This window comes from Anarhichas minor, unplaced genomic scaffold, assembly GCF_050575085.1.
Source record: "Anarhichas minor isolate MPS153535 unplaced genomic scaffold, ASM5057508v1 ptg000014l, whole genome shotgun sequence".
NCBI classification, from domain to species: domain Eukaryota; kingdom Metazoa; phylum Chordata; class Actinopteri; order Perciformes; family Anarhichadidae; genus Anarhichas; species Anarhichas minor.
The window spans coordinates 2,426,122-2,448,169 of NW_027466460.1; the positions used below are offsets into that span (position 1 = coordinate 2,426,122).

Sequence of the window (22,048 nt, forward strand, 5' to 3'; positions counted from 1 at the left end):
ATGTGATGAAGGTGCTGGAGAGGCTGGTCTTGGCCCACCTCCGACTGCAGGTGAAATCCTCACTGGACCCTCTGCAGTTTGCATACCAGCCCCGTGTGGGGGTGGACGACCCCATCATCTACCTGCTGCAACGAGCTTAGTCGCACCTGGATGGAACCGGTGAGAATCACTTTCTTTGATTTCTCCAGTGCATTCAACACCATCCAACCACTGCTGCTGAGTGAGAAGCTGCGGGTGGTGGGGGTAGACACGTCCACCGTCTCCTGGATCACTGACTACCTCACAGGCAGACCACAGTTTGTCCGACTGGGCAATGTGCTGTCTGATACAGTGGTCAGTGGTACTGGAGCTCCACAGGGAACAGTTCTGTCTCCCTTCCTGTTCACCTTGTACACCACTGACTTCCAGTACAACTCAGGGTCATGCCATCTGCAGAAGTTCTCTGATGACTCTGCAGTGGTCGGGTGTATAAGGGACGGACGGGAGGAGTACAGGGCAGTAGTGAATAACTTTGTGGAGTAGAAATCACCTGCTTCTGAACGTGGCCAAGAACAGAGAGATGGTGGTCGACTTCAGGAGGAAGACGACGGCTCCACAACCGCTGAGAGTTCTGGGAGAGGATGGGGACATGGTGGAGGAGTACAACTTCCTGGGTGTCTCCATCGACAGCAGACTGAACTGGAAGACCAACATCAACACTGTGTACAAGAAGGGGATGAGTCGACTCTTTTTCTTGAGGAAACTTGGATCCTTCAACGTGTGCAGCAAGATGTTGGAGATGTTCTATCATTCTGTTGTGGCCAGTGCACTTTACTTCTCCGTAGTCTGCTGGGGGAGCAGCATTAGAGCCGGAGACACCAACAGATTTAACAAACTGGTTAAGAAGGCCAGCTCCATCATTGGCTGCAAACAAGACAATCTGGAAGAGGTGGTGGAGAGGACACTGAAGAAACTATTATCCATATTGGATAACCCGGACCACCCTCTCCACCATCTACTGCAGGGACAGTGGAGCACTTTCTCCAACAGACTCATTCAGCTCCGCTGTCACAAGGACAGATGTGACCCAACGGCTAACCAACAGAGGTTCACTTCAGTTACATTACGATGCCTTCAGGCTCTGCTCAGTGAAAATTCATATTGGGCTGAAGTAAATTATAACATTATCATGATGTGTTCACATGTAATCTGTAAAATGTAGTTTTAGTGATAAACTTGAATAAATCCAGTAGTTTGAAGGAGATGTTTTCACATGAATATAAAATAGATATTAGAGATGAATTATGAGCTGTTTAACTTCATAACACGAGCTCTAAGCACATCATATATATATTAAAAATAATGACATTTGTATTAGTCAATAAAAATGCAATCTTTTATTTCCGCATCAGTTGAATTTCATGAAGAAAAATCACTATAGATGACTATAACAAAGTAATAACATTTAGAGTTTCTGATGGTTTAACAGACTTCAGAGCGTTGAAATGATTTTTCGGACGGTGACAAAAATAGTCTGGCTCCTTGTAGACCAGCGGCTATAATCATAATAATAAAGGGATCTGTATCTGCCAATATGGATCATCAATGATCTGCGGGAAGAAAACGTCATCATGGATTTCTAAAAGATTGCTCCCTTTTTTCTTTTGTGCTGATCCGACCCGTGAGTTTTATGATCCGTGTGGTCAAAACTGCTTTAAAGCTTCTCCATGTCGTTTTCCCGTCAAAGCTCTGAGCATACACCACAAACACTGAATGAGTGGAAACAGACCATTTAGTCAAAGTGTTTATTGACTGTGCACAGTCCTTACAGCCAGCCATCTTCCACTCTTCCCACTTTCTACTCATTTCTCTTAACTGTACATGAAAAATCTATACCACATATTCAAGGACATGAAACTAATCTACATCAATATGAGAATCTGGACCCTTGGTGAGAAATGAAGAGACAATACAACAGGAGGGGAATGGTGAATTCAGTCAAGATTTTCATAGACGCATCCAGGTGGAGTCAGGTTTGAGAAGACACGGTCGCTGGGTTCGTGGTCCTCAAGTATTTCTAGAAGAGAATGAACAGGAAACTGGATTAGATCGGAATATTCTGGCCTCTTTGAGACCAAACATGTCTGACGACATTGAAAGCTGTATTACAATAAGTGTCCAAAGAAGTGAAGGCTGGGGAAGGCCCCATCAGACGAGAAACAATTTGACTCCTCATGACCTTGATCGCACTGACTAACTCTACTTTACAGACTTTACTTTGTTTAGTGTATTTCTCCAGTGTCACAGCTTTGGTCACTTAATACTTATGCTTACGTTCTGTGGTGTTGCCATTTCAAATCTGATGCCGTTTAAACCTTTCAGGGCGTTTGGGCCTTAACAGTATATCCACACAGATAACTGTGTGTGTGTGTGTGTGTGCCTACCTGTAGGTTCTCATAGTGTTTGAGGGTCTTGCAGTGGTTTTTCTCGGCCTCTTTGGCTCCATTGAAGAACCTATTACACACTTTACAGAAGAAACCCGTCTTTGGGACCAAGAACTCCATACCTGTGGACAAACACACAAAACATGGAGTGAACTCTATCAGCTGATGACCACTGTCAGATAGTCAGACATTATGAACATGCATGTAAGAAACAGATGAACACGATAGTGAAAGTGTAATGGCTGACATGACGAGTAAATACAGACAAGTGTCTTACCAACTGGGCAGCTGGGGTCAAAAGGAGGGAGGGAGTAGTCAGTGGGAGTGTCTGTCTTTAACTTCTTCTTCACACTCTCCTCTTCGCCGTTTGCTTGATCTTCAGACCTCTCATGCTTTCCTGTGAGAGACAAATACCGGTTTAAAATCCGGAACAGGGACTAAAAAGCCCTGGTCGTGGTTTTACTCAGCAAGCTTATCCAGATAAGCTCGTAATCATGGTTTTTCATCTTGGTGTCATCATTACTAAACACCTGCATCTATTCTAGCAGCTCCGAACCACAAGGATGAGGCGCCATGTTGAAGATGAAGTCAATTAGGACACGAAGCATTCAAGTGTCAGCCATACAATTGTCATTTCTCACGTCCACATTTTCTCAACCAATTCAAGGATCCAAGTAAAGACGTGCTGGTAACTTGCCTGCTGATTCTCTACCCACTAAGGTACTGCTGCCACACAAATCAAGTAAACTATACCTGTCTCCACAGAAGGAGCTTCCGGCTCTTTGTCCTTTTCATCCTGCTTCTTCTCCTCTTCCTCTGTTTTGTCAGACACCATCTCCTCCTCCTTAGCCTGACTGTGATTGAGTGCATTCTTCTCATTCTCCTCTTTCTCCCTCTCTGAAGTCACTACTCCTGTTGCTGGGCTGTTTGGGGAGGCTCCAGCTGGAGCGGCTGAAGCTGCAGGTATGGGAAGCGGTTCAACTTCAGTGGTGGATTCCAGAGTGTCTGTCAGTGTGGCTTCTATAGAATAATGACAAAAACGTCTTAAAAAATGAAGGAAAAAAAACCTTCAAATTCAAGAACAATATCTAAGATGTTTCCTTTAATTCATTACTAGAGATGCACTGATCAGCCGATCACTCTCATATGTCCTGCACACAGCAATATTAGAGAGACTATTACCTGTTTAACTCCCTAACAGCAGCTTCAAATCTATATTTAAAACTACTAATGCCAAGGTGTGTGATTTTCTGCAAACTTTAGATGACAATCAAAAAGGATAGAATATAGAACTTTGTGACGGTGGGGAAAAAAATGATAGGTTTTACAGATTATTATTATTATTTTTTTTAAATCATAATCGGCTAAGAAAATTGCACTGAGTGCATCTCTATGAGGATTGATGGAGTGAGAGATAGTACCTGTCTCAGTGGGTGCTTCTGGTGGACATGTTGGCGCGTGCGTTTGGCCGGGTGAGGAATCAGCTTGTGAAGTCGCTGGGGAAGCTGCAGCGACGAGTGTTACATCTGATGACTCTAAAACATCTGAAGTCTCCGCTGTGGACACAGTCACAGGTTCAGACTCTGATACGTGCTCCTCACACTTCACCAGGGTCGCTGGGGCGTCTGACACTGTTGTTTCCGTGGGAACCTCCATGGGCGTGTCCTACAAACAGGAAACAGGAAGAGGACCGTGATGTCATTAAATTGTGGAGATTTAAATCAGAACCTCTAATAAACATGCAGAGAAGACGTCTCTCGTGTACCCCTGGAGTTTCCTGTTGGACAGATGTGGGAGCATCCTCCCCTCCCTCCGTGGTTTCCATGGGAACAGAGGGGGAAGGAGAGGAAGGAAGGTCATTCACATCTCCAACTTCATCTACCGTCACAAAGTCACTCAAGTTGAATGGGAAGTCATCACACTCCTCCACCTGATTCCACGACAGGACAAAAGCATAGAAGTGAGGATAAGAATAAAGAGGAGAGAGAACACTTTGTGACCCGGCGAGGCCTTCTCACCATTTCTGTCTCTGCTTCAAAGTTGTTGTACCGTTCGTCCCTCCAGGAGCTCTGCTTGTATCCCTCTGACCTGGAGGACGACCTCCACCCTGACAAACCTTCACTGTATGCTCTCTTCCTCTCCCGCCTCTCCCTTTCCCGCCTCTCCTCCTCCCTCCTCTCCTCCTCCCTCCTCTCCTCCCTCTCCCTCCTGGCCCTTTCATGACGCTCCCTCTCCCGCTTGGTCCTCTCTTTCTCCCAGTCCCTCCTCTCCTTCTCCCTCCTCTCTCTCTCCCTCGCCTCCTTCTCCTTTCCTGCCTCCCTCTCTTTTAGCTCCCTCTCCTGCTTCTTCACCACCTCCTCTGTGGGATTGCTGGCTAGCTCTTTTGTCTCCTTTGTTGCTTTATCCCCCTGCTCTGTCTCCATTTGTGTTTCCCCCTGTTCCCCGTTGGTGGGAGCTGCTGTGTTGTTGGGATGGCTGACGGTTCTTGTTCGGCACTCCACAAGCAGTGCGTTAACCATCTCCTGAGTAACCTGATAAAACAGGGATCAGAAAGACGTCAAAACTCACAAATATCAATTCATATCTTGGAGGTTTCTGAACTTTGCTACACAATCTGGCTCCAACAACAGGAGGATATTTTACCTTAGGGAGCTCTGGCATGGCCGCCTCCTGGGGAGCTGCTTCGCCATCAGAGCTAGATGTCTTTGTCTCTTCACCAGCAGGAGTCCCGTCATTGCCTGCTGTGGATGCATTGACACCTCTGTTCTCTTCTGCTGTCTCCATGACAGTTTCAACATCTGATCTTTCACTCATGTGTGTCTCCAGTTCTGCTTCTGGTGCAGTCAAAGAGTCAGAAACAGCAGCAGTAGGCACGTCTTTTTCGACGTCGTCATCTTGGCTCCTGTTTTCTCCCAAAGCTTCGTCTTCACCAACTGTCTCGTCGGTGCTCTTCATTTTCTCATCCTGGCAATCGCCATCTTTTTCAATTTCCTCCGATAGAGACTCAGAATTGTCTTTTTGTGCCGTCTCCTCTTTGTCTGCAGCTGCTGCTTGGCTGTCTTTGCCCGTCGCAGGTGTATCCTACGATCAGAGACAGGGAGGTATTGATCGTGTCACATCAAACCCATGCATTCAGGTGTTTAATATGAGTTTAAGCTGCAGGAATGTATGGCAGTAGTAGACAAAAGAATGTTCCATAATTTATGACCATTGCAAATCAATGATCAAAGTTACCAACCTCAGATGATTCAAGGTATGCAGTGATGACTTTGGTCTGTATGTTGGCTTTGGGGTCAGGCTTGCGGGAGAAGAACAGCGGGTTGTTATGGATGATGCACGGAAACATCTGGAAGCGTTTGTACACAGACAAGGCCATAGCTGCAGTTGCCATCTCACAAATGACCTGAGCAGGAAGAGACATATAATCAGGTCAGCAGCATATGGGATGGCTTTGCCTGACAAATAAAGAGGTGAGACATGACAGATATGTGGAGAGAACACATTCTCAACCCAGGCCATAGCTGTGACTGAGGGCACTCATACTGCAAAAGAGCTTTTAGATACAACCAGTAAGGTTCAGGGGATAATGGATTAGCATGTTCGCAGCTGCACAGACGAACAGCCCTCACCGTATCGTTAAGCACTAGGGTCTTGATGACGGTGCCAAAGCGTCGCACCAATTTCTGGACCTCAGAGGGGCCAGACGGCGTGTTGGGAACATTACTGATCACCAACAGGCAGCTCCAGCCGACTGGAAAAGAACTCTCCTGCAGGAAGCAAAATCATTACCAGTTCAGCAATGTAGCAATCACTTCAAAGTATACGAAGAAGTTAGTCTGACAAATACATTATGTCAATAAACGATGGTTTCACAGCCCCTTGAAACCAAACATATGGGAACCACATAAGATATTGCTTTGTTTGTTAATTCACTTTTTGTCTGAGGTCAGAACCTCAAACAAACCCTTTCCAGTTTGTAGGATGTGTTGTCGTGCAGTCACTGTGAGGTAGCTTAATCTAGGTTGGTCAGTGTGATGGGAGATTTGTGGAAATCCACCTTTGGATTTCCAAACACGCACTCACTATGTCGAATGATCAATAACCTGACCACTGTGGAGGGAGTACCGATGAAATCTCCCTCTAACTCTGGAGCAGTTACAGCAAAGTCTATTTAATGTGCACTGTCCCTGTGACATCAAGAAACCATTAAGTAAAATAAGTTGAGACAGAGAAGTATACTGGTAGAAATACTCACTAATGGGTCCACTGATCCCATCAGAAGATTGTAGAGAGCCACCTGTGTAAAGAATGATTTAGTATTAATCTCAGTTATTGCTCAACGGTCATTGTTCTACACAGTACAATGTCAGAGACCCGACCTCTCAGAAGTGAGATGATGAACAAAGAACCCTAGACGGCTACAGAAGATAATAGACGATCAACATGCTGAAGAGCAAAACTGGATAAGTGATGAGAGTCCTACCGGCGTGCTGAGACCAATACGCTGTTTGAGATGGATCATCTTCAGCTCAGAGTCTTCAATCTTTGCAGGGATGAAGGCGTGGACCTTCACTATCTCTTGAGCAATCTCCATGTCTGGCACTGACACAAGTACCTAACATACAACAAGAGTGATTGTAATCTTGTGTTGTAGGCACATCAACTTTATGTCCTTTCACAGGAAAGACCATAGCTGCCCTGAAAACGAGCTCCAGAGCATTCTTTTCACTGTCAATCAGTATTTTACATAATAATAGAATATCAGTATATAACCTATTCATAATATAAGTAATAAACTCCTTCAATAAAATGCATTGAAAAATATTATGTACAGATAGATGAATTCTGTAGACATAGCGTACGCTGCATTTTGTTTTGTGCTATTCATGCTCATTTACTCAACAGCTGCTTTGGAGCCTAAACTAACAGAGAACGGCAGCATCTTGAAAAAACGTCAAGGAACTTAGGACTTGCATAAGCAGTCACAGCTTCAGACTGAGTTAATACCAACCTTTCCGATTTGTGTTGCCGTGATGATGTCAGAGGGGGGTCCAAATGGCTGGACCAGCTTCAAGATGTCACTCTCCGACCAGCCGCTCTCAGGAAGTCCTGTGATCAACACCATGCCCCTCTGTAGGAGACATTGTATTGGGATGTAATACAATGCAAAATAACTGAACACTAATATTTTATTACAAGTGATGGATTTTACCCAAATTGAAAGTTTGGTACAATAAAGCAGAATATGTCCAAATAATCACACAGGACCCTCTGGATTTGGATGACAACACTCACCAGCCCTTTTCACAATGCTGTTATAGTTAAAGATATATATTGATGTTATATTTGACAGGGTATGTGTGCATCATGTACCTCATCAGAAGCCTTCTGGTCAGCCTCGCCTCCTGCAGTGGGGAGTTGGAGGAGGAAGTGCAAACAGAGCTACAATTAGTATGTTTTCAACACCACAACCACACGCCATGACATCACCAACCCGTCTACATGGGCCTTAGCTACAGGACTGGCACATGGAGCAGTCACCCTGTGGGCCCACCACTCGCAGGGATAGGCATTTGGGGTCGGGTGCATTGTGAGCCAGGGGCCACGGTGTGCCGACCCCCGGCACCGCAGGCTGGCTTGGGACTTAGAACGTCACCTGTCTGGCAGAAAAGGAACCTGTGCTGGTGCGAGAGGAGGAGCGGCATCAACTAGATGTAGTTGGGCTCACCTCCACGCATGGGGAAGGTGAGAGTCTATGCTCTATGCCACAGCCTGTTGATGAGAGGAAGTCTGACTGTTGTTGTGCTTCTGTACCAAATAGGGGGGAGAGGGAGAGACAGACCTGATAAACCCAAATGTGTTGCGAGGGTGAACTGGGAACGTCTGGCTGCAGTCCCCGTCCTCTAGGCCGGCAACTCCCACCACCGGAAGAATTTATTGTGCCTCCCGGGGGGGGGGGGGGGGGGGGGGGGGAACATGGAATCAGAGTGAGCCATGTAGGGGTGGCTGCTATAGAGGTGCGGTCAGAAGGTCTTTGGTGCTTGACCTGGTGGCGACCTATGGAGGCCTTTACCCAACCAGTCTACATGTTTTTGTGGACTTGGAGAAGGCTTATGATGCGTCCCCCAGGGAGTCCTGTGGGGGGCACTGCAGAAGTGTCTGTGAGAACTGTGTCCCCATTCTCAGTCAAGTCAAACATGTTTTCAGTAAGTATTGACCTTCAACCAGGGTTGTCCCTTGTCACCGATTGTATTTGTGCTACTCATGAACAGGATCTCAAGGTGCAGCCGGGGAGGCGGAGTGTCAGGCAGCTTAAATGTAATTGATCAACTATAGCTAATATGTTGCATTTTGCGGATTGAAATAATGCAGTCAAAGTAGAGTAAGTGAGGAGAGCGAGTGGAGTTAGCAAGAACAAAGCAGTGAATCTGAGGAAGATATTTTCACAGTGGTTACGTTCTAAAGCAGAAATAAACTAACCTAAACATATTGTGAATTGAATGCAGCCGAAGCTCAGGCTTCATCCTGTCCGCCCTGTGTGTGGCTCACCGATAGCAGCACACAGCAGAGGAGCGAGAGAGAGAAGCAGAGGAAGGCTGGAGCACATGGAAACACAGCCATGTAACAACCCGTTCTCATCCCAAGTCGTCAAATACACCAGCTTTGCATCATACACAGGCTAAAAGGAGACCTGTGCTTCGGTGGTATCAGACGCTGAGGGGCCCCGACAACCTGAACAGGCTGCACATCCTGCTTACGCCCCCACATGGGGCCCAAAGGCTCTCTGCTCACGCCCAGAAAAGCCCAAACACAGCCAAAGAAGAAAAGACAAACTCCAGGCAGAGGGCAGGCTCTCTGCAGACACCTCCACACACTTCTAGTGGGTCAAATGTGATGACAGAGATTATTCTGTATGAGTCTATACATTGTTTGTATACTAAGCATTTCTTGACAACGATAGATTTGGATATATTGGCACTGACTTATTTTATCGGTGGGTATTGCAGACTCCCAGTTTGTCGTTCTGCTACCAGAGTCTTCCCCAGCAACATCTTTGTCCTGTGCTGGAGCAGGTTTGCTGTGGAAATAGAAATATCAAGAGTGGAGTGAACAAGAGCGGTTTTGAAATTGGCAGGGTGGGTGTGCAGCACATGGGGTTAAAAGGGAAGGTTTCAGATGATAACTGTGACAAACCTGTTGTTAGCGTCAGAAGACTGTCCTGCTTCAGGTTTCTAAAACAAATAAAGAAAGCGCGTTTACTGAAAGTAGAGGAGAGAATATACGCATGTGGTCAAAAGAGATTTTTGTGTTTCAAATAGTTTCTGAATGAACATCTGCCCCTTCTTCAACCTACTTTCAACTGCTTTTTACACTCATTCAGGCTTCATGTTTTTATGTATCAAAGGGTTTAAACAGGGTACGCCATCAATGCCACATGTACATGTTCTCCACACGGTACCTTGGCGATTGAAGCCATGATTTGTTGGTCTCTGATGGAGAGATTTGTGGAGTTGGCCAAAGCCTGGGCGCATTCAGCCATCACCATGCACACAGATGCCTGCAACAGGGGAGGGTGACCACGTTATAATGTGGGACAACACAGAGCCAGGAAATGTTCATAGCCACGTATCCACGGCTACCGGTTTCAGGACTTAGGAGTGACTGGTCTTATTTGTAAGCTGCAGTTATATTGAATATGTAGATGTGGCTAATGTTGCTACGACAAAACAGAGAAAAACATCATCTTTTAAAAGGAAATGGCCAAATCTAATTGTATTCCCTTTGACTGCATGTTATTTCTGTTAGCTGTAATAGTCACTAAATGAACAGACTGCAACAGTGACAAATATCAGCCTATGAGCTTTAAGTGATGAATGAGTGAACAACACAACTTTCATATTGTGATTATTCAAAATTCTATATATGGGTTGAGTGGGTTGTTGGATCCCTTCATGGCTGCCTGTAGGTTTTGTTCTTTTCTGATATCTATCTCGCCTTTAAACAGGCAAAATAGTTATTTTTTCTCTTTCATGTTTTCATTTAAACTGTTCTCTAATAGACCAGAAAAAAATCCCAAAAGTCAAAATATTTGCAAAATTCCTCAATAAGCACTATGTTACACTTGGATAGCACCTTTTGTCCTTCACCCTTCTGGCTCTCTTCCTCCGAGCATGGCATGAGGATCACGTTGTTGATCTTGCCAAAGGACCCCACCAAGTCGGTAACTTCCTGCTCAGACGCATCCTTTGGGATGCCTGTCAGATAAACCAGACGATTGGCAACAGACGAGTCCTGGGAGGCGGGAGTCACGAGTTTCTTCTTCTTCTTGGCTGGTGGAAGCTTGGCAGACTAGAAATCAACAGCAGAGGTTTTTAGGTTAGTTTTAGGAGAGCACCAGTTAGAGACAACCAGAAGCAAACCAAAGCAAGATGTTCACACTTTGATCAAGGACTGAACTGTGAATCTTTATACACAACAACATTTTGGTTGGGTTTGAGAAATGTACTGAGGTGGCTGAAAAAAAACATTTGCTAACTTTGTAAAATTGGAATAATTCAACCTCAACTTGTCAAGCCACTAGAACTGAACGATCTCTAGTATTGTGCCTGAAATCAGCCTCGGGCATCTGTAAGCTTCAATAACATAAATAACAAATACCTGAAATGGTGTAAAAGCTAGTGTCTACTGTACTCCTTTCAAGCATTCAGCAGGTACATTATGTCACATTGTAACTGGCTATACTCAAAAGCAAAGAACTCAACAATAACCATATCAATAATTGTCCAATGATAGTTTACTGATATGTCAGTCAGTCAATAATCGACTTTCACCAACACATTTGATTCAGTCATTTCACTGCCACTAAGCCACTTTATGAACATGGTCGACTTCAGATACACTGGCAGAGGCTTTTGTGGTTGTGTTCATTTTACGGTGTTTAGCAGACACATATTTAGGAATAAACGTGCTTAAGATAGAACATAAACATGTTTACTATTGGTACAGTACAGACTGTGGAACTTGCTCAGGACAAAGGAAAGTTCTGAATTCTCACACTCGTAAACATCTGTATGAGCTACCCTTTCTTCTCATTTATTATTCTTTCTGAAATTAGCTATGACATTTCGTCTAAGTTTGGTCCAAAACAGTTCTACTGTGTTGAGCTTTGTACAACGCTGCGTCAGCAGCCTCGGCACTTGCCGTCTTCGTCGTCTTGGTTCCAGGCTTTGTCCCGCTCTTAACCGTTTTGGTGGAGGACTGTAGTGGTCCATGTTTGGAGCTATGACCCGCCTTAGAGGAGGGTGGATGTCGGCCGGCTCCAGTGGAGAACTTGTTGAAATCATCATGAGGACGCTTCACACCACTTCGAGAAGAACCCCCTGTAGACATGCCAGGAATCATACGGAGGACAGGGGAGCAAACAGAAATGGTTGAAGAGATATTCACAAATACAATTAAAGAAATGTGGAAGAAATGTTTGGCCATTTCAAGCCCCAGTGTACAATATGAACCTTTCAATTGACCTTTTGTTCCTCAAATCCGGGATGAAGGCTTATACAGGTTTTATTACATTTGCAATCCCATAAATGGAAACTGAAAATCCTGCATTCCACATTCCTACAACATCCATTCCAACAAGGGACATGCCCTCCTTTCTCCGAATGCTTCATTTCTCTACACTAGCACCTCTCAAACAAACTTAAAATGCCAACATATCTATAGTCTATCTTCTCTCTAATATCTATTTTAAATTGCTATGAAAGAGTCTCCCTCAAACAACTGCACTTATTCAAGTTTCTTGACAAAAAACACATTTACAAGGTTATATTTGAACACATCATGATAGTGTTATCATTTAACCGGCCCAACACAATTCTTTACTGAATAGAGCTTGAACGCATCGTAATGCAAGTCAATGTAACCTCTGACAACATTAGCCGTTAGCTCTGTTATAAGAATACACAGTCAAATTCAAATTATTCATGTTGTGGTATTAAGATCATTGGCATTCCCCCACTTCTCTCTAGCATGTGGTCTACCTGTGTAGTGTTGGTGGCGGGCTTGATTGTGAGGAGAGTAAGGCCCCGTGTACGGCCTATGGGGATGGGGGCCCACTCTAAGTTTGCTGTGAGGAGGACTTGGGGTGGGAGAACCAGAGAGGGATCGAGACACAGAGTGGGATGGAGAGTGAGTCTTGGGATCCCACAGAGCCCGGCTGCCATATCGCTGCCTCCGACTGGATAAAAGACAACATTCATTAGCAGAGGTAACCGGTGAGGTTACAGTGGATTGTAACAAGTGGTAGTCCAAAGCTCTACATTTGCAAGGATCTGTGTTTTTTGTTCTTTTTCATTTTGTGCCGACTGTGAAACATGGCTGGTTAAGAGGTACAGACTACTAGGCAGTGAGTAAGTGTTCTTCACATCAGTTTGTTATTTGAGGTTTGAAAACACGCACATCAACTGTATTTTCTACTTTTACACTCCATGTAGTCTTAATTGTATACAAGATAAGTGAAACAATGAATAGAACCACTTTCAAATTGATATAAAACCGTAACATCTGTGTCAGATTGGCTGAACATGCAGTCAAGTCTTTTGAATGTGTGGGACACTCCAAATGACAGGACTGACTCCCACTGGCTGCTGGTCACAGCTAAAAACAGATTATTGGAAACATAAGAACTAGAGTGGAACTGACCTTGGTCGATTTGGTTTCCAGCCAGGGTACCTTCAGAGACGCACACAAACACCTGTTAGAATGTCATTCACCATGGTCTACTCCTAAACTCCTATTTGAAAAGAATTACCAAATGCAATTGTATGCATCGACACAAAGCTGTACTATTTAAAATCTGCATTGCGTCCGATAGTATTCTGTGTAATCTCAAATGGTTGCTTGTAGTACCGGGCCCACTCAGAGTAACGTCCCTGCTCTTCAGCTGTACCTAGATTCACCCCCTTTCTGCTCCTTTTGGTTCTACAGCCTGCACATCAGTTGTGTGGTTGACTCTCACTGCTCAAGCCAATTCCCCAATATAAAACCAAACAGGCAGCTGTTTCCACGGAAACAAGCCCATTGTAAGCTGCGTTAGGTAGCCGGAGTAAATGTGAGGCTTATGAAGAGCATCTAACAAGATAAGAACACTTCTCTCAGGATATGGTGGACCAGAGCAAGAAGGCAAGTTAATATCCAACTGAAGTACATCCTGTTAGCACAGCCTCAGTGGAACAATCCTGCTTGTCTGTGTCTATGGGATGTATGTGACTGTTTGCCAACACATAAGCTATAAGCACAGAGGCCAAAATAATCTCTGGGCTGTGTTAGTTTCACTAAAATTGCTTTATGCATCTTTAAATTTGGTTCTCATGTTTGCCACTTTCTGACTGTTCATCAAAACTAAATGCAGAATATTATCTAAGTAACTATGATATAATACTGAAGATATACTGGAGATGCAAGGCTTCAGCAGGTAATTAAAATGTCCTCAGTAGGGATGCTTGACACCTGTTAACTCGTAACTAATTGGTTCATTTTTAAGAAAGAAAATAACGCTTTCCCTTTTTTCCAGCAATCCATTGGTGTCGCATTGATGCGCTACATGCAGGCAATTTTAATGTATAAATTAATAAATGCTTTGCAGAAGTTTATTGCTGCATTATAATCAGGTCACATGTTCTGCCCTTTAATCTGCTCTGAGAGCAAAACAGCTGTTTCACACTGGCAACGTACCCGTCACCACAGAGCTCGCCGCGTCCCGTCTGAACAGCTCAATCGGTAACATGTTGAATGAACCATATATAGACCACTGGCCAAAATGTCCCCAGTGGTCAACAGATTAACGGCTAACATCCCTAGAACTCACTTGTTGCGCAGGTCTCTGCAGGCAGCAGTGTGGTTGACGGTGTTAATATGGTCAACCCACTCCTGAAGAAAAACGACAAATGGGAGAATCACAATCAGACACAACTACAGTGAACAACTCAAGTCCTGAGACAGAAGCTCATGTGAATCTGTGTTTGCTGGTCGTATTTTGTCACATGGAGAAAACCCTGAGCTAACAGTTGAGGCCCAGTTCTTTGATCCCAATTCATATCATGTTACAAGTACTAGCAGAAATACTAAACGTTTAATCTGGACTTTCAGATCATTTGTGTGCTGGGTGCTCACATTCTGTATCCACTTTACCTTTCATTATCTTCATTGTGATTATCAATCTTCATCTTAATTAACACACTACGTACCATTGGCAAAAGAAACAAGTCTTCTTGTTGCAAATACTGTTAAATTAACATAAGTAATGCCCCCAGGCTCGAAGAGGACAAATCATTTATGACACCACTATCTACTCATCCGCCAATCTGTTGTCTGTGCTCTATGCAATGCCTGACAAAACCTGTGACATATGACAATTTCATTCAAGATTAAATAAAATAAATTCCCTATGTTCAACGTGTTCAACGTGTCTGCATTAACTAAAACAGACCAAGAGCTTTAGAGTTGGAAACTTAAAAACATTATAGAAGCTTGTAGTCATTTTGACAAAGAGCACTTCACATTCTGCTATCATTACATGCAATTGATTGATGATTATTGACTTTATAGTCATTAGGCTACAACCCTTATTTTGCCATTAATGACATTTTTTTTAGATGTGGGGCAACCTTTATTGAGACAAAAGGAATCTTTTCCTGAGAAGATGTAAGGCAAAAGAAATGAAATTGAATTGCTTTTGTCCAAATATACCAGATCTTCAAAAATCCCACACTTCCAAGAAAAATGAAGACAGTCACACTCAATGAGTACAAGCCACTTTAAAACCTTATAGTCAACACCACCACCACCTGAGAACATGAGAAACTCCACTCCACAGCCACAGACCAGAGCTCTGGATTTCCCAGAGAACCAAGGAGTTTGCTCAACAGTTATTACTGTTGAGCAAAGCAAACATTGCTATTATGCTTTGATCAGTTTATACCAACTTTTTTAATTTGCTGTTAAAACAAAATTGATTGATAGTTGTATCTTGTCGACATCCTCCCTGTCCACTAATAGATATGTAAACATGCAGCTTGAGTGTAAAGCTTCATATTTACAGTAACATTTGAACTTATAACAGATTACCTGGATTCTTAAACGTTACACCTTTAACATTCAATGTGAAACACCGTCTCACTGCCAACTGGATGTATTTCATGATTGAACTATACATTGAAGGGGTGGTTATAATGCAGGAAACCAACAGAACAGGAAAACATCCGATGAACTGGGTAAAGGACCAGCACTGTTTAAAGATTTGTGATGTGGTTGGAATTTTTTACCTTAAACTTTTTTACATTAAATCCAATGTTTTGTTCATTGTAAATATCCTGGGAACTGTAGACATGTCTGGTTCAGCATGAATATGACAACATATTAATGCTGGAATCATTTAGGTTTGCTTAATCTCAATAAATGAATGAGCAAAACAGCCGTAGCACTTTTTTCTTAGCACACATTGTGGTTTTATGAAAAAGTTCAATAGACTTGCACATGAAACCTCTAGTTGAGAAACTCCAAATGAAGTTCCAAATGAATATCTTTTAACACCTGGGCTTCACCAGTCAAGGTAGCGTAGTGCTACAAAACATGTTTGGAAGTTCTAAGGAGGAGGGGCTCTTCAGGCCATTGTACTTTAAAGTCTTACTTTACTTCACCGGACAGTTGTCTTTTGAAAAACATGGCTGTAGTGTCCGTGACATCACCCACAGTTACTGAAGTCAGAACATCCTAATCTGGGCAAAAAGGACAATGCCTGAGTGGAGCTGTGGTAGGATGAGCACATGGCCACCAAATAAACCACAGCACACATCAGACATGTTCTTAATGCAACCATTGTTCAACTAAGGACATGAGAAGAAGTGAAATGAAGTGATTAATATATGCCATCTCAGCAATTAGCAGTGTCGCATCGGAAGTCACTTCATCACTGACTAAAGCTTTCAGCCATCATGGTGGACACAAATAATGCTTTCACAGGAAACTAGAGAATGGTGGCATAGTTAGGATTTAATACTCAAAACAATGGGTTTTGCTGGCAACAACCGAGCTGGATCATTTAGAGCAGGGTCACAGTCTGAGACTCAGACAAAGCGTGGTAGAAGGTGCTTACTTGCTTACTGTAAGTTCGCAAGAAAGCTACCTAGGACATTTATTAGTTCCTGACTCTAGTAAATTGGGAACAGTAAATTTCTTTAAAACTACTGTAACTCTTAACCGAAACATACACATTAAGGTGATTCAAAGGGATTTCCTTTAAAAACATATGTGATATTTTTTGAACCCCCTGACATTGTTTGTAGCCCCCCTGGGGAGGCCTGCCTCCCACTCTGAATACCTCTGATTTAGAGCAACTGTACCTAAGCCTACTTGTTTGAATAGAAATTACTAACCATGCAAAACACTACTTGAATGACATCAGAATGCACTCTCATCTCAACAACTGCCTGGTGAAGAAAGGTCTAGACTAGAATTTAACATGTGAAGGTATTCCTTTCAGACATTGGTACGAGGGCATGTTGGCACTCACCTTTTCCTGATCACACAGTGTGTGGCACAGGGAGCAGGTATGGGGATACACCTTTGGAGACACAGCTGAGAAATCACTTATCATGGTGGGGGTCGGTAACTTCTTGCTGCTGCTGTGTGGTCTTGAGCCAGACGAAGAGGAGAGAGACCGTCTCGAGGAAGCTTCGCTCTTGGCTTCAGATGGGGGCCTAGGTTTGGGTCCGTCACGCCTGTAGTCCCGGTCCAGATTACGAGATTTGGATGGTGGTGGAAATTCTCTCCCAGGTGACCGACTGCTCTTGCGATGGTCGCTACTCGTCCTGCGATAGTCCCGGTCTCCGTGCTTGCTTGAATCACTGTGTTCCAAACGGACTTGCCGCCTTTCCGCTTTCTCTAACTTTGGAGCTGATGAGGACGATGAAGATGGGAACATTTTAACTGTCCTTTCATTGGAGAGCCGCTCTCTTTTGAAAGTCTCTCTGTTACTAGTCTCGTCTTTTGCCCGACTGGCATGACCATAGTCAATGACTTTACCTGCGGTCTGTGTAACAGTAAGAAGGCTGGGCACTTCCGGTGAGTGTGAACGTGTCAATGGTGAAGATTGGGAAGGAGGCAGCGGCATATCATGGATGCTGCGTGAGAGCGAGGATGAGGAAGTGGAGGCCACAGTTTTCGGGTTGCCTGACTTGTTGATCTGAATGTCACGGAGTATGAATGGTAAAGTATCTGGGGTTAGCTGATCATCAGGGTAGTGACTCAGCACTTCCAAGTCCTCATTTGAAAGTCCAAAGCTAGCCAAGATGCTTCCTGCACTCTCTGGTGTGTACAAAGCCTGACCTTCCCCGCTGCCACCACTTCCGCCAGCATGGGGGTGCCGTGTTTGGGGTGATGGTGAGTCATTTACAGGGGCTGTCCAGCTTGAGATGCTTGTTCCAGCATGGCTGCTCTGTGGCTGCTGTTGGGGCCCCTGTTGTCGTTGGGACTGCTGGCTAGCACTAGGTGGAGGACTGGCAAACAGTTTAGTTGGAGGTTGGTAGCTTGACCAGTCTACTCCTTGCTGGCGGCCAGACTGATTATCGGAGGCGAGTGCTATTGGGTTAGAGCCGTAGCTTCCATGTTGACTGAACCCAGAACCAGAGCCTTGGTTCTGGAGTTGGTTCATGTGGTCAACGAGGCGGTGATCCATGTCTCTAGCACCCCGGATAGCCAGGGCAGACTCTAGCTCATCAGGAAGCTGTGTAGGACGAGGAAACTGGAAACCCATCCCCTGCGACAGCATATTAGAGGGAGGACGATTCTGATGCTGATTTGGAGGTTGCTGATGATGAGGAGGCCTAGGCCCATTAGAGAAAGGCGGCGGCCCTTGTTGCTGGGAGTGGTGGTGGTACATGGCAGCAGAGAGACTTGTGTTTCTGTAAGTCTTTCTGTTTGTGTCCACGTTAAACCCAACAGATGAAACCTGCTGTCTATTAAGAAGACTCAGGAGGGCCAGGTGAGGCGGTAATGCCACTGGAAATCCGTTGTTGTCGTGACACTGGCTGCCAATAATTATGGTCGCTAGTGTAGCAAGCTGCTGGAGAGCAATCTGCGCCCGAGTCTCAATCTGAGCCAACCGGAGAGCTGTCACTGCAGCCACAGGTCCAAATATGAAATGGGTCCCTCTGGTGTTGTTGGAGAATGTTGCACTGGGCTCCAAGCGAAGGGTAGGCGCAAGGTGCAAATTACTGTCGGTGTGCACAGCGAGGCTGTGAGGTGGAAAGCAGAAATAGACTATTACAGATGAACAAGCTTTTGTTTTTCATTTCAAAAGTAGCTTTCAGATGAAGTTCTTTTCACCACGCACTTTTTTAATAACAAGTTGGCTCAGTCCTCATCTTGTTTGTGGTTTCTTTCCTTTAAAATTTGTCAAAGCACTAAGAAATCACCTCAAGATTTCTTTCTTGTAGTCCCACAGTGCTTTTCTTTTAGGACGGGAAAGCAAAGCAACATTATGAAACACAGAAAATATTGATTTAACCTTCAGGGACACTACCACAAAGCCCAAAGCTCTGGGCCTTGTATGAATAACACCTATGAGCCTGCTTCCAGAGAAACACTTGCTAGCCTACTATGCATGTTCAACATTAGGACACAGTGGACTTTGTCCAAACATGGCTTGGGCCTCTTTGCCAAAATGTTCACAGCAGAACAGAACAATTCTACAAATTATTTTCTGAATATTTGCTGCAGGCTACATAGATCACTGCAATGTCTACAAATTCCAAAGCACACTTACCGTGTCCTGGAACGAATTCAAAATAAACACATAGTGAACTGCAGAAAACTTTGCACAATGCCAGTAAAACTCAAATAATAAAATGGTGAGCGCTAACTAAACACTTTGAACAACATGTAGGCCTGTTTGACATACTAAATATGTTTCACAAGACCTAAAAGAGAAGTCTCCTGAAGATAGGCTTAACCTGTATGTCAGGAATACTCAACTTGCTTTACCCGGGCATTACTTTTTCAAAATGACAGGAGGCTTGTGGGCTGTATCATCGGTGTATGTGTTCGCACAACGTTTAGGTAACAGCCTATCATCAGACATGACAGCCCATGTGATCTAAACATAAAGCTTATCTTTGGCATCGGTATCCATCCTCTCTTATTTTCAATATATTGTACCTGAGCCCAACTTGTTTTCCTTTAACAAGGCTGACCAAACTGCCTTTAAATCATTTATTTGGTTTTAGCAATAGTCTGACTCATGTCAAACAGTGATATATTAGTCTACCATGTAATTTTGTTCTGTCATGTCATAAATATACAAGTGTGTGCACAATCAATTTGGTAAGTCTTTGAGGACAGGTTTGCTTTTAAGAGACCAAGCCGAGCAAGCTTTGACCAAACATCAGCTTTTAAGAAAAAGGGAAACTATATCAGAGACAAAGGGGTAATTTTGTTGCCAGATATTGGTTAAGAAGGTTAACAGGCTAAGTCAAGGTTAAGCAAAGCAGCATTTATCTTAAAATGTCCCATGCAGGCTCACATATTTCCATTTGATAACATGATGCAAGCATTTCCTCTGTGATCTGACCTTAAAGTCACATGTTTATAAAAAGGTCTGACATATAAAAACATGTCTGGCATATTGTTATGCCTGACCAGATCTCCATAGTCATAGCAGTCTGGTTATAATGCCTTTCACAGCTACTTCTCATACATCTTAGTAGAGTAACATCAGCGGCCTGGAGAAACGACTAGTGATGCACCGAGTTGGGCTGTGTGTGTCTGCCGATATACCAAGTGTGTATGTGATACCAGTGTTAAATGAATGAGCTGTATGCCTCACTGTGTGGAAGTGACTGGGATCCATCTCGTATGTGAGGCAACATCAAGCTTGACTTAAACATTGTTTTCCTAACGTCATAAAACGAAATGTACCAAATAAATACATAGATAGTCATTTCTTAGAATAACACTATCTGATACCAGATCGACCTATTGTCACCGATACACGGTACAGCTATTTGAGTCCTGTCGGACCATCATCCAATATCAATATGGGTGCGTCTCTAAAAATGACCAGAACAGAAAAGTTCCACTCAATTGTATATTTCAACAGAAAAAAAGCAGCTGCAGCAACACAATCCAAGTATCTACAGTTATTCTTGCTACAAAATAATAATGTTACCGACTTCTCATGTGTTAATGCTACTATAGCACCCATCTGCACCTACTAAACAAACAGACATGTGCATCAATGGTCTGGCTAAGCAGACAGGTATATTCAGAGCATTATTTGCACACTTTTGTGTCACTGGCTGCACATTTAAGGTGAGAAATATAACTCAAGCAACGTTACTGCGTTCACAGCTGCACCAGAGCCCCTACATGTCGGGTCTTCGTGTTCTTGTTTCTGAACCACTAACCTCAGTGCAACATTTGGATTAAAACTCGTTCAACCCGGCCACATGAAGACCTACAGTCTAACGAATCCATAACCCGCATACATATATATGCAACTGATCATATTATGATAGAATAGATGCCTTATTTGATCAGATAACGAATAATTTAAATCGTTAAATACAGGGCCACCGTACGTAGACCCAGACATACCGGCCATTTTGGGTGTTTTCACGACGTAGCTGGCTAACGTTAGCTACCAAGAGGAAAGCTAGCAATAGTTCCGTTACATTTAATGAACACTCGTGCCATTTCCGAGTGCATAACACATTCAGTGGATACCTTTCACCAATGGTCGATGTGAGTCTTTGTTGTTACCGGAAAGTCTTGATTCCTTTTCAGCCCGCTGTCTTTAGAATCAGGCTGTGTTCCAACATTGTGGACAACGATATACACTTCCGCCCTCAGTTTTTCAGAATAAAACATAATCCTCAACACGTCTGACAAACAACTATTCAACAAAAACAACACACATTATACTTCAAAATATATATTTCCTGATGGATGGAGCAGGAGAAAAATGCATGTTCTTATATTTTATACTATATACCCAGGAAATGTGTTTCCAAAAAGCGGGTTAAATTTGCATCTCCATGTGACATGGGGGTTAGTTGAATATAGCAGATGTTGTTCATTTCTCCCTGAATTGCACTAAATACTCACTGGAACATGTTCATTGTGAAATATTTGTTTGGCAGTAGTTATTGTGGTCCCACAAGTGCAGCTAAACATGGTTACAGTGGTTCCCTGGCTGCAATGATGGTGGCAGAGGCCCATGGGTGGAGAGAGGTCTCTGTGATAACCCACAATTTGCAAAAAATGCTAAAACTCGCTACACTAACTTTAAAGTCCAGGTTAAGTAATATCTTGATTCTAAACACCGAATACATGTGGACCAGTGGACTGTCAAAAAATCCATAAAGTTTTTCCGACACAGTCTGTCTCCTTACTGGCCCTCTCCGTTTGCCTTCATTCGGGGTGCACATGAGAGCACACTGTAGCCTACTCCATCCATCAGAGTAGCGTACAGCAGTGAGATGGGCAACACATGGTATATACTCTAACTGAAAATATGTAATCACCCCTCATCCGCGATTCAGCGGACATGGCCCCCAGCATTTTAGAGC

At 43.8% G+C, this 22,048-nt stretch overlaps 1 protein-coding gene across 2 annotated transcripts; it reads right to left on the bottom strand.

Moving 5' to 3' along the window:
* Positions 1–1,770: 1,770 nt before the first annotated feature.
* On the bottom strand, positions 1,771–18,715 carry LOC142949435 (uncharacterized). Of its 2 annotated transcripts, XM_076091071.1 has the most exons (23): positions 16,993–18,715; positions 14,290–14,351; positions 13,125–13,154; positions 12,464–12,660; positions 11,625–11,803; positions 10,557–10,772; positions 9,883–9,981; positions 9,618–9,655; positions 9,407–9,501; positions 7,797–7,828; positions 7,435–7,554; positions 6,907–7,038; positions 6,679–6,720; positions 6,053–6,190; positions 5,662–5,826; positions 5,067–5,504; positions 4,442–4,954; positions 4,189–4,353; positions 3,845–4,088; positions 3,177–3,443; positions 2,701–2,820; positions 2,424–2,545; positions 1,771–2,056 (listed from the first exon to the last, which is right to left on the bottom strand). In XM_076091071.1, exons 1-23 carry the CDS (start codon positions 18,358–18,360, stop codon positions 2,009–2,011), a joined length of 4,830 nt encoding a protein of 1,609 aa, XP_075947186.1. In that variant the 5' UTR covers positions 18,361–18,715; the 3' UTR covers positions 1,771–2,008. The 2 variants fall into 2 exon arrangements, with proteins under 2 accessions (XP_075947186.1, XP_075947185.1); XM_076091070.1 differs by lacking the exon at positions 9,883–9,981 and having other exon boundaries at positions 16,993–18,511.
* Between the last annotated feature and the right edge of the window lie 3,333 nt (positions 18,716–22,048).